The sequence below is a fragment of the Lactuca sativa genome, chromosome 5, assembly GCF_002870075.4.
Source record: "Lactuca sativa cultivar Salinas chromosome 5, Lsat_Salinas_v11, whole genome shotgun sequence".
Lineage (NCBI taxonomy): Eukaryota > Viridiplantae > Streptophyta > Magnoliopsida > Asterales > Asteraceae > Lactuca > Lactuca sativa.
In genome coordinates, this window is record NC_056627.2 from 246,110,097 (window position 1) to 246,121,895 (window position 11,799).

Here is an 11,799-nt window from a genome sequence, read left to right on the forward strand (position 1 = left end):
TTACGACTTATGTTTATGACTTGATAGTTATGGTTTGATAAACAATTTAAAAATGAAATTTTTGGTCTCGATTTTTAGGATGTTACATGAATTTTGGGATATTACAATGTGATTTTTGTGTTTTAAACTGTAAATTAGCTATATTAAGTTGTTAATTTTTTGTATTAAATTGTGAATGTGTTAAGCTGTGAATTTTATGTATTATACTGTGAATTTACAGTATTAAATATTTTAAGTTGATAATATGGTTGTGAATTTATACTTTATGTGTATTAAATTGTGATTTTATTGTATTAAGGTGTAACTTTTGTGTTTTAAACTATGAATTACCTGCAATAAGTTGTGCATTTTCTGTTTAAACTATGAATTAACTATATTAAGTTGTAAATTTTATGTATTAAGCTGTGATTTTTGTGTTTTAAACTATAAATTGATTGTATTAAATTGTGAATTTTATGTTTAAATTGTGAATTGAGTATATTAAGTTGTAAATTTTTAATGAATTTTATGTTAAAATATGAATGATTTATGTATGAATGCTTGTATTAGTTTTCTTATAAATATATTTATTTTTTTGTTATATAAATATGTAAGAATGAATTAGTTTTTATAATTATTTTGCATTAAACTCTAAATAAATGAATTAATTGGTTTATTAAATTTTGAATATAGTATTTTGAGCTATCAACTAATGATTTTATATACATATCTTATTTTGAAGAAATGTTGATTGGGACGATGACACATGTGGTTGGTGGTGGTGTGTGGTAGTTGGTGGGGAGTAGAGTTTGGGTTTGACTTATTTAAATATGTGAATTAGTGTATGATAGATTATATTATGTTATGTTGTGAATTTTATGTATTAAACTAAAATGGATTGTATTAACTTGTATATTTTATATAAATTTTGTGTTAAAATATGAATGAAGGTATGCATAAAAATATTAAATTATGTATTATTGAATTAATATATTTATTAACGCGTGATTATGGTATTTTAAATTTTTAGTATATCTTATACACAATATATTTTTTTAAATTTAGAACAAAAAAAAATTGAATTTGTCAATGCATAATTTTATTTATTTATTATTAAATTTTTATATATTTGCTGCAAAAATGAAATAGCATTTGTTAAATATGACCAGATTATTACCATTGAATTTGGTGATAGTTCAACATCGGTCCGATAGTGGTTTGAGGGTGGTCAGACACCAATCTGACGTGGTTTGACAGTGGTCCAACAACAAATGGCAACTAATTGTAAACTAGGGAATGCAATTTTTTGCTTAATTTAATATGAATGTTTGATTTGTCCAAAATGCATTTAATGAAAACATTTTAAAAAATATTTCTTAGAATTCTTAACATTTTTGGGTTCTCATTTGAACCACTCCATATATATATATATATATATATATATATATATATATATATATATATATATATATATATATATATATATATATATATATATATTAGGTATAACCTTTATAAGTACTTATACAAATTTAACATACTTGAACAAACTATTTTAGGTTGTTTTTAAGTATTGATAAATTTTGATTTGTATTGATAAATTTTGATTTGTAGCCTTCGTCTGATTAGTATGGATCATTTTTTGGCGTTGAGAGGCTTACATGGCCACCCTCAAAGGTATTAAAAGGGATTAGAACATCACCCCGTCTTCATGTTATGTAGAGTGATGTAGAGAATGTTATGTTAAAAAATGGCAGTAGGTAGGCAATTGACTAAGTGTGCTTCTTCATTTGATTTCATTAGTTTTTTTACATATTTAATTTAAAAAAAATAATAATATGGTGTGTATATTGAAATGGTGTGTTGAAAAAAAAGAAGAAAAAAACAGTATGGAGGACCCATCTAGATTTGGCAATAGAGCGATTTTTTACTCTGATCCGATCCAAACCCTTAACAATTATATGGGTTTGGAGCATAATTTTTGATCCGTTTACATGTTAACGATCGTACTTCATAACCTTTTTATTAAAAGGGTCGGGTATGGATCATCACCGATCCGCTTCGTTATATAACCCCCCATATAAATTTTAGAATGATATATTTATAATTTATACTGCCCAAATTTTACTTTTAATTCAAATCGCAAGTCCAAAGAGAAAAGGCCAAAGACTAAACTGTTTTTACATAGGACTCGATGACTTGACTTCTAGACTTCGGTAGTGTTTGTTTTTTGTCTGCAGATCTGCGTGGCCTCTTCTGTCTGCGTCGCGCAGACATTAGTGTTTGCAGATTGTTTGTTTTTTTTTTAAGACTGCAGACCTAAAAATATCTGCGTGCCCTCTTCTTGGCGCAGATGTGGACCAGAGTCTTCTAACATCTTTAGACATCTTCTAGCCTAAAAAAACATATATATCTTTATTTTTTTAAGTTTTTTTTTAATTTATATTTTTTCCAACTTTATTAATGATAAACAATTTGAAAAAAAAATTATAAAACTTAAAAAAAACGTTCGACGATACAAACATGATATTTTTGAGAAATTTATAAATAAAGATTTATTACAATAATAGTCGTTGAAGTTGTTTATATAAATATGAAAAAAAAAATCATAATATATTCTTATATTTTTTTGCCAAATTTTGTAAAACATTATTTAATATAGTATCGTCAATTTCTCGAGAAAATATTTATGGTACGTTTTTAATGGATTTAATTGAAAAAATTGAAATTTATTTTCATCAATTTATGTATCAAATTCTTTGATCACTAATTATAATGTTTAGTTATAACTTTGCAACCAAAGTTGTTGGTTTTTATCAAATATATACGTTAACTCATATCATTTTAATTTTTATTTTTATACAATAATACATACAAGTTGATATAGATTCGTTAATTATTTATAACAAAGTCATAAAAATATTAAAAAATCACTTTAAAATTTAAAAAAATCAGTTTATTTATATTTCAGTTTATTTCAGTAGACCGTAGATGTTGAAAAAACAAACAATCTTCTTTTTTCAGACTGCAGACGTTTGGTCCATCTCTTCTACTGCAGAGGTCTACAGATGTGGTCCGCAGACTGCAGATATTTTGTCTCAGAAAAAACAAACAACATCTTTCAATCTTCTATCAAGAGTCATGATGTCATTTCAATTATATTTCATCAAGTAATCATCAATTTCATTTATAAATCAATAAAGTTATTTATCAACCAAAAGAAAATTTGTAATTGTTATTCTCTATCAATGCAATCGACGGTCAAAAACTAATCATAAGTTACTACAATAATAATGATTTTATTTTCAATCGAAAGTCCTCGAATACATAATGTGTTTTTAAATCAACATTTTTTTTATTTAATAAATGTTATTTTATGATTTAAGTAAAATGTATTTAATTATTCAAAAAATCTAAAGGTTACTAGACGAGTTTGAATTTGTTAGATAACAACATCAGTTTGATTATTCCAAAAAATTTAAATAAGTATAATTTGATTTTAAAACTTTAATTGATTTGTGACAGTTGCATAGCACACGTACATGAATGGGTTCCACAGCCATGCGTCACTTTCCCACTACCCTACAACTGCGTCCGACCGCACCCGCGCCACCGTCAGCCTCACTGATTTACGGTGATAGCCGAAGTTGCCAACGCCGCCCTTACACTATCTCCTCTTACCCTAGCGGCGATGTAAACCACACGACTGATATGATTCAGACGTCGAAGAAATGACCAAAACTGAGTAGGTATTGAAGCATGAGAAAGGTCAAGCCTCAATTACCCCTCTCTCCGCCGTCACTTGCCACCAACTCCACCAAGTCCTACAATGCTCTGATCAACCGTCACTCAATCGCCGGTTCTCACCGCGAAGTCCTCCTCCTCTACTTCTCCATGCTCAAAACGAACATTATGCCGGACCCCTACACATACCCAAGTATGCTCAAAGCTTGTACTTCTCTAAACCTCTTCTCACATGGCCTTTCTTTCCACCAACATTCCATCGTGAATGGGTACTCCTCTGATGCCTACATTGCTGCTTCCTTGATTAACCTTTACGCCAAATTTGGGTACACCGATGTTGCCAGCAAAGTGTTTGATAATATGCCTGAGAGAAATGTTGTTCCCTGGACTGCAATTATCGGGTGTTATGCTCGATCAGGGAAGGTAAATACCACGTTTCAAATGTATAAGCAGATGCAGTGTGAAGGAATTAAGCCAAGTTCAGTCACCATATTAGCCATGCTTTCAGGCGTTTCAGAATATACCCACGTCCAGTCTCTTCATGCTTCTGCAATCCAATACGGGTTTGCTTGTGATTTATCTTTAGCCAATTGCTTACTAAGTTTATATGGGAAATATGGAAGTGTCACTGATGCTAAGAACTTGTTTGAATCAATGGCTAATCGAGATATTGTCTCTTGGAATTCTTTAGTTTCTGCTTATGCTTTGATTGATGATATTAGAGAAATCTCACAACTTTTGTCTAGAATGCTTGTTAGTGGATTGAACCCTGATCAACAGACGTTTGGGTCATTAGTTTCTGCTGCTACAAGACAAGGTAACCTCAGAATCGGGAAACTGGTGCATGGGAAAATAGTCATCAGTGGTTTTGAAATGGATTTCCAAGTTAAAACATTACTTATAACCATGTATCTTAAGTTTAGAGACGTAACAAACGCCTACCAAATATTCGAATCAACTCCAAATAAAGACATGATTTTATGGACTTCAATGATCTCTGGGCTTTTATGGAATGAACGTCCAGATAAGTCATTGGAACTGTTCCATAAGATGTTAATTTCACAGGTAATGCCATCCACCACAACCATATCATGTGCTCTTGCAGCATGTGCTCAATTGGGGTCTTTACTTCTAGGAACCTCAATCCATGGGTATATATTAAGGAAAAAGATTATTCTAGACATCCCTACTCAAAATTCTCTCATTACAATGTACGCGAAATGTGGGAGACTAAATCAAAGTTGTGCCCTTTTCGATACAATGAACCATAAAGATGTTGTCACATGGAATGCCATGGTTGCAGGGTATGCACAAAATGGTGAATTATCTAAAGCGTTGTACATCTTTAACAAAATGCGAGAATCTTTTGAGAGACCCAATGAGGTAACAGTTGTATCTCTTCTCCAAGCTTGTGCCTCCATTGGAGCTTATCATCAAGGAAAATGGATACACAATTTTGTTGTGAGAAACTGTCTTGGTGGGACCCGGTCCCTCTTAATCGACACAGCTTTGGTTGATATGTATTTCAAATGTGGAAACATGAAGAATGCTAGAGAGTGTTTCGATAGAATGTCACAACATGATGTGGTGTCATGGAGCATAGTGATTGGTGGGTATGGTAGTCATGGTGAAGGGGAGAATGCTTTGAAAATGTTCTCAGAGTGTTTGGAAACGGGGATCGAACCAAATCATGTTACTTTTTTATCGGTTCTTTATGCTTGTAGTCACAATGGGCTTGTGAAGGAAGGTGTTAGGCTCTTCGAGACTATGACAAATCGTTTCAAGATGGAACCAAAACTTGAACATTGTGCTTGTGTTGTTGATCTTTTGTGTCGAGCGGGTAGGGTAGAAGATGCATATGATTTCTATAAGAAGATGTTTAAATGGCCGGCTGTTGATGTTTTAGGGATTCTTCTTGATGGGTGTAGGATTAAAGGTAATAAGGTGCTTGGAGATGTTATTGCACGTGATATAAGAAGTTTAAACCCTGAAGATCCTGGGAATTTGGTGCAGTTGGTTCATAATTATGCTTCGAGTGGTGGGTGGGATGGTGTGGGTGAAGCGTGGATTCAGATGAGGGGTCTTGGATTGAAAAAGATTCCTGGTTGGAGTTTTATCGAGTTAAATGGGAATATTACGACTTTTTATAAGGATCATACTTCACATCCTGAATATCATGAGATAGTAATGTGTTTGAAAGCCATGGGCATGCATATTAAACCACGAAAATCAGCAACGGATAGTTTAAAATATTATGAGGATGATTGCATGTAGTGGCAACTGAACTTCTAACAATATTTTTCATTATCAACATCGCAGAAAAGATCCTCTGACTGTAATCAATTTGGGAAGCACCATCATGTCACACAAAAACACCATTGACATCTAGAAATAATTTTTTTGACAAAAAGTATTTGTTTTACGTTACGATACATGTACAAAGCTATTTTTTATGAAAGGAGAGACGACCGAAAAGCTTCATTCACACTCACACGGTATCTCTAACAAATGAAGAAAACTATTTTAAACATGTTCTTCTCTTTCACCTGGTCTCAGGTGTCTTGACTGCAGGCACCTCATCAGCATAACCAGACATGTCAATATCCACAAGTGATAGGTCAAAGGGTATTATTGACGGGGACTCGGAGACATCCACTAGCAGCGATGATGAAGGAGTCGGTACCTTTTCTTTAGTCGGACTTCCAATTTCCGGGGTTGTATGTCCTGAATTGGAATTTGACATACTTGAAACTGATAGCTGTATGTCACTTAACTTCCCTCCTGGAAGGTCCTTGCTTTTCCTAATCGTGTCCATCTCTGACCCCGTTGGGACAAAAGTGCGTGCCCTGTATTTCGTCCCCCCGTTTTCTTCCCCCGAGTCGCTGCTGTGGTTGTACAGTACGTAATCGTGGTAAGTCGGTGCAAACTGCAAAAGAGGAAAAGTCAAATATGACCAAATGATGATGATGAAGATCTAAAAGGAAAGAAAGATGAACAGACCTGATGGACGGTGTCATGATAGAAGTCGTTCAATTTCAAAGCATGTGCAAGACTAGCTGTAAAGCCACGGGGTGCACCCACATTAGCACCAGCATACTCTCTGTACGGAAACGCATAAAGATGACCCACAGCAGCAATAAGCATCTCAACACAGATTATCAAGTTTTGGAACTGAGCTGCTTCCTCTGCGGTTTTTATAAAGTTATACTTTGCAGCAAGAAAAACCAAAACACCCTGGAAACCAAATAAAACCAACAAAGTCAAATAAAATATTACATATTTACTTGTGTGCATGTGCCATGTATATATATATATATATATATACTATACCTTACCTGCCAATAGGTCATAAAAACAACACTCTTAATGATGATGAATTTTGGAACGGGATTAAAGGGCTGGAGCAAATCCCTGCATGCCATGTAAAACAAGGCCAAAGCATAGAGTGCCAGACTGTAAGAAATGGTGTATATAATGGTGAGATATAAGTAGGATTGTGCCACGCTGAAATTCCCATCATTGTATTTTCCTTGTGAATAAAGTAGAAAAGTAACTGCCACCAATATTGGTTTTAGAATCACAAACTGTAAACACCCTTGTTTGCATCTCCTTATAAATCGCCTGCACAAACAAAACAGAAATACATATAACTGTCTTGTCACTGCACTACAACATAAACATAAACAGAAAGATAGTCTCATTGATCTCACCCATCCAGTGGAATAGGAGGGAAGCAACATGTCATCAGACACCAATTTGACTTAAGAGAGCGCCCAGTAAGGCTTAAAACAACAGCACCTGGACCACCTACCCATGCCAGGCACAGTGACAGAAAGTTGTATATAACCCAAGCTTCATACCTGTAGAAAACAAGAAACATTTATATTTACAACTTCAGTCTTATTAAGCAAAAAACTAGCTTTTCTGACAAAGAAGCATGTTTAAAGAATCCAAAATTGGGCATTGAATACTCACACTTCTCGAATAGAATTGAAGTAGATTGAGCTCTTATTGAATACAAGCGACAAGAAAGACATCAATGCATAAACCTGCAAATAAACAACAACTCATTGTAAAATACAGGAAAACCACAGAAACAAACATCAATGAGCAAAGATAAAGAAAAACTGAAACATCAACACTTAAGAGTTTAAGGTAAGATCACTACTAATACATGCAAAAATCAAGAGGGTAGAATTTGGGAGACCATCTGTCAAATCTGCCTTAAATTTTAGAGGTGCAAATCCGTAAGTGAGGTCTCCTGTTCAAGCCTGATCATCACCTTCCTTGCTCTGAGGACAATGTGATTTACATTTACCTTTATCCACTTACATGCATCCTTAACCCTACTAGGTTTTACAAATCTAATTCTGGATAAAGGTACACATTTCTAACTAACCAAACTAATGGGATTTGAGACGTTACTAGGTGTGTTAGTTAAATTATAAGAGATTTATGTATGCGATTGGGAATATACTCCCTCCATCCCTAAAAAGTTACCACATAGTTTAACAAAATGTTTCACTATTAATTTAAGGGTCAATGTCACTACATAGTAAGCACTAACCAAGTTCCAGATCCTATTCATGGCTGCCCAAACTTGTACAAACAACTATTTGAAAAAGACATTTCTGAAATTTCTCTTAGAATAGATTTGTGGTACCTAGGTGGAACAAACAGAAACTTGGTTATTATTTAATGAAATTGTTTACTGCTACATCATTGTCATGTCATTAGTCAAACAGTCAAACCATTGGTCTAGTGGTATCAGTCCCTCCCCACAGGGGCTTGAGGGTTCAAGTCCCATGGTGGACAAAGGTGTAGTTTTGGAGTAGGATTTAGAGGGTGTGTGATTCTAAAAAAATATACATCTTCAAGAAAAAGTTTGAGGACCTAGGTGGAACAAACTTGGTTACTATTTCTTGAAAAACATGCCCTTCAACAAGGACAAATAAACATGCGACTTGAAACTAAAGCTGCTAATTTCTCTAATGATTATTTAGAAAAAGTATACAAAGGATTGAAATATACCCAAAAACAAACTGTTGCATTTCTTTAGAACGGCGACATACCCCAAAATGGAAAATGTTGTAATTTTTTGAGGTGTAGAGAGTATTATGTATGTAGAAGAAGCATCTAATTTAGACATTAGTAACTAGAGTCTATATATATATATATATATATATATATATATATATATATATATATATATCATCTATTACAAGATATGTGTTCTTTACTTTTAGCTCAAGTTTATAGTAAATTTTAGGATTGGTCATCCAAAACTAGCAAAATAGTCATCGAGGGATGCATAGAGTAATAATAACCTATTTCTATAGTGATCTGTGAGCTTTGCACCTCCATATAAGTACTTCTCACATGAAAAGATACCTCCTCTGATGAGAACATTGATTAACCATCCATCTCTATGGGGGCATCATTTTAACTTAGCATAAACTAGATGCTGTTCTTTCAAATCAATAATTCCAATAGCAAGAATAAAAAAACTAATTCCATACTGGAAAAGAAGCTTGAACTTGTTAGAACTCTTAAAGACAATCAAACCAACTCTAGTTCCTGAGGATGTTAAACAGAATAGCAAGCAAACAGCTTAATAAGTTCCTCCACATAACTGAAGTAACAGGATATTAAAAGCAAAATCAAAGTCCCTACTTCTAGAGAAAGGCAGAAGTTGCTGACTACAATTAGCTCATACATCTACGATGATCACCTTCAACAGCCAACATCACAATCTACATAACCCAAAATGCTTGTTGGCATGCCAGATTTTAGCCACATTATCATAGTTTACCTACAAACTCATGTGATGTGTTTGTCTTACTATATTTGATCTTTTTGTAATCTTTCATTTTCTGTGGGGATGAAGATGCCTTTAATACATCGTTGGCTGGGTATAAAACAATGGAGTTCAGAAACGCAAATTTTGTAAGATGTGCAGTGATGTAAGAAGCGAAAAACACCACACATGGTAGAGACAAATAGTCAAAAATGTGTCGTTTGAATCATCCAAGTCGCTAAAGAACAAAGCCATTATTAACACTGTTCTATAGAATTGAATAACAATATTACTTCAACATGAAATGACAAGAAAAAGGTCCCAGACTGTCCAAACTTTAACCAAAACATCTTCATCATCAGTCAGGAATTAAGGGATTAGTAGTGAGTAGTGACAGGTCTTAGATAGCACTGCTTTTCATGCAGAAAGAAATAATCTCTTACCACAACTCAAGTAATATTTTACGATTAGCTGATCAAAAAAGAAAGGAATAAAAAACTCACAGGAACCATAAAAATGATGCGGACAATATAACGCTGATACGTGGGTTCAGTGTAATTCAAGAGATGTCGGTAAATGTGAAGAAGAACCAATGCAATTGCCCCAATCGTGCAAGGAAGCGCCACTAATATATAGTATATTGGTCCCATTTTTCTTTTCCCAATACACACCCCTGTTCCCCCTGAAATCCAGATTAAACCATGAGTAACGACGGATTAATGAAAATCACCAGCACATCCCTATGTGCTAACTTGATGCCAAATCAATTAGAAAATAAAGGATACAAAGATAACATAAATAAATTTCCAGGGTTTTGAATACGATGAAGTTTTTTCAAGTGACGTTAGGAAAAATTCGCTCAAAATTTGGTGTATATAAACCCTAACCCCCAAAAAAAATGACAATTCATACAGAGATTAACATGATCATGGAGTTGGTAAAAGAAGACGATATGTAGATGAAATGGCCAACCTTTCTGTGAATTGAATCAGGGGGATTAGGGTCGAAGAAGACGATGACGATACGCAGATGGATCTGCTATTGTTAATTTTTCTGGAATGGCGATCTGCAATTGCTCTCGAAATGCGAAAGATGGAACGACAATATCGGGTTCCCGAGATGCAGCGATTAACAGATTTCTAAGGCAAAGCGATGCACTTATTCTGCAGTTATCGGTTTCCAGGTTTCTATAATAATTCACGGCAACATTTCCAGCTAGAAAGAAATTATTTAATCACGTATCTATCCATAATTCCATATACCAGGCATTAGTTTGATACTAATATGTCGTTGGAAAGAATATATAGAGGTGAAACAATATTATTAAAAAATAATTTCATTCACAAAAGAAATGCTAACATATTTTCACAAAATAATATATACTATATAATAATATATAATATAATGTATAATAAAACTCGCATGCAAATCATTGGCAGATTAAGAAAATTCCTCCGTAGGATATGATATAGTCAAGTCGAAGTCTAAATGGTCAAAATAATTGGATCGAGTAAAAATGATCCACTTCTCGGTCCAATCTATAGAAAAATATCTCAAGTAATATGGTGTTTCCATAGTTATTAGAATTGCTTGATTTCAAATGTTGGTTAATGTTGTACAACTATGTTAGGGTTTGTTTGATATTAGGCTACTGGGTCGGTCAGCAATTTTGGCTGACTCGGTGCGGTTAGCCCGTTTGCTAAACCTAAAATTTGGTTAATTTGGTCAATATATCTGATTGGGTAAGATAAAAACCACTGATTCGATCCTTCAAGAAAATAACGTTGATTGAAACAAATACCTTTGTTGTCCTTTCTCTCCTTCTCACGTCGACAACCTTTTTCTCATTCTCAACTCTGGACGCGAAAACTTCTCCCACCACTGGTTCAACTTGCAGCAACGTCGACTTCCTCTCTTTCAGTTTTCCTTCGTCGACATCGTTACTGCACTGACGTTTTCCTCAGAGCCGCCACAAGCAGTCGACCTCTGTCTCTGCCTCTCCTAAACAAACGTCAATCATTCAAATAATTTCTTTGTTTTTTTCTCTATCTTGGTAAAAATCGGAAGTCGCACTTGGAACCTTCAGTTGTAGGTTGAAATTTGGTTTTGGTTGCCCCTGGATCCGATAGAGGTTTGATGAGTTTCGATTTTGGTTTCACTCATCTGTATGTTTATTATGTTTTTCTGTTTCCATATGAATGACAATTTTTAGATGTGAATTTCTAATTCTTCCACAGAAAACTAAATGGTCTGCAAGTTAACATTAAAAGTTAAAATTG

General features: G+C 33.9%; 2 protein-coding genes across 2 annotated transcripts; one reads left to right on the forward strand and one right to left on the reverse strand.

Moving 5' to 3' along the window:
• Positions 1 to 3,465: 3,465 nt before the first annotated feature.
• LOC111908729 (pentatricopeptide repeat-containing protein At4g04370) lies at positions 3,466 to 6,545 on the forward strand. The gene has a single exon (XM_023904536.3). The coding sequence runs from the start codon at positions 3,739 to 3,741 to the stop codon at positions 5,995 to 5,997; it is 2,259 nt and encodes a 752-aa protein (XP_023760304.1). The 5' UTR covers positions 3,466 to 3,738; the 3' UTR covers positions 5,998 to 6,545.
• LOC111908730 (uncharacterized) lies at positions 6,086 to 10,804 on the reverse strand. The gene is made up of 7 exons (XM_023904537.3): positions 10,493 to 10,804; positions 10,024 to 10,202; positions 7,699 to 7,772; positions 7,434 to 7,583; positions 7,059 to 7,344; positions 6,724 to 6,957; positions 6,086 to 6,649 (listed from the first exon to the last, which is right to left on the reverse strand). Exons 2-7 carry the CDS (start codon positions 10,168 to 10,170, stop codon positions 6,266 to 6,268), a joined length of 1,275 nt encoding a protein of 424 aa, XP_023760305.1. The 5' UTR covers positions 10,171 to 10,202; positions 10,493 to 10,804; the 3' UTR covers positions 6,086 to 6,265.
• Between the last annotated feature and the right edge of the window lie 995 nt (positions 10,805 to 11,799).

Coding starts and splice junctions, on each gene's coding strand:
- LOC111908729 (XM_023904536.3), top strand. CDS start 3,739: ATGAGAAAGGTCAAGCCTCAATTACCCCTCTCTCCGCCGTCACTTGCC.
- LOC111908730 (XM_023904537.3), bottom strand. CDS start 10,170: ATGGGACCAATATACTATATATTAGTGGCGCTTCCTTGCACGATTGGG. Junction 7,773..10,023: donor GCATCATTTTTATGGTTCCT/GTGAGTTTTTTA, acceptor GTTTATTTGCAG/GTTTATGCATTGATGTCTTT. Junction 6,650..6,723: donor ATCATGACACCGTCCATCAG/GTCTGTTCATCT, acceptor CCTCTTTTGCAG/TTTGCACCGACTTACCACGA.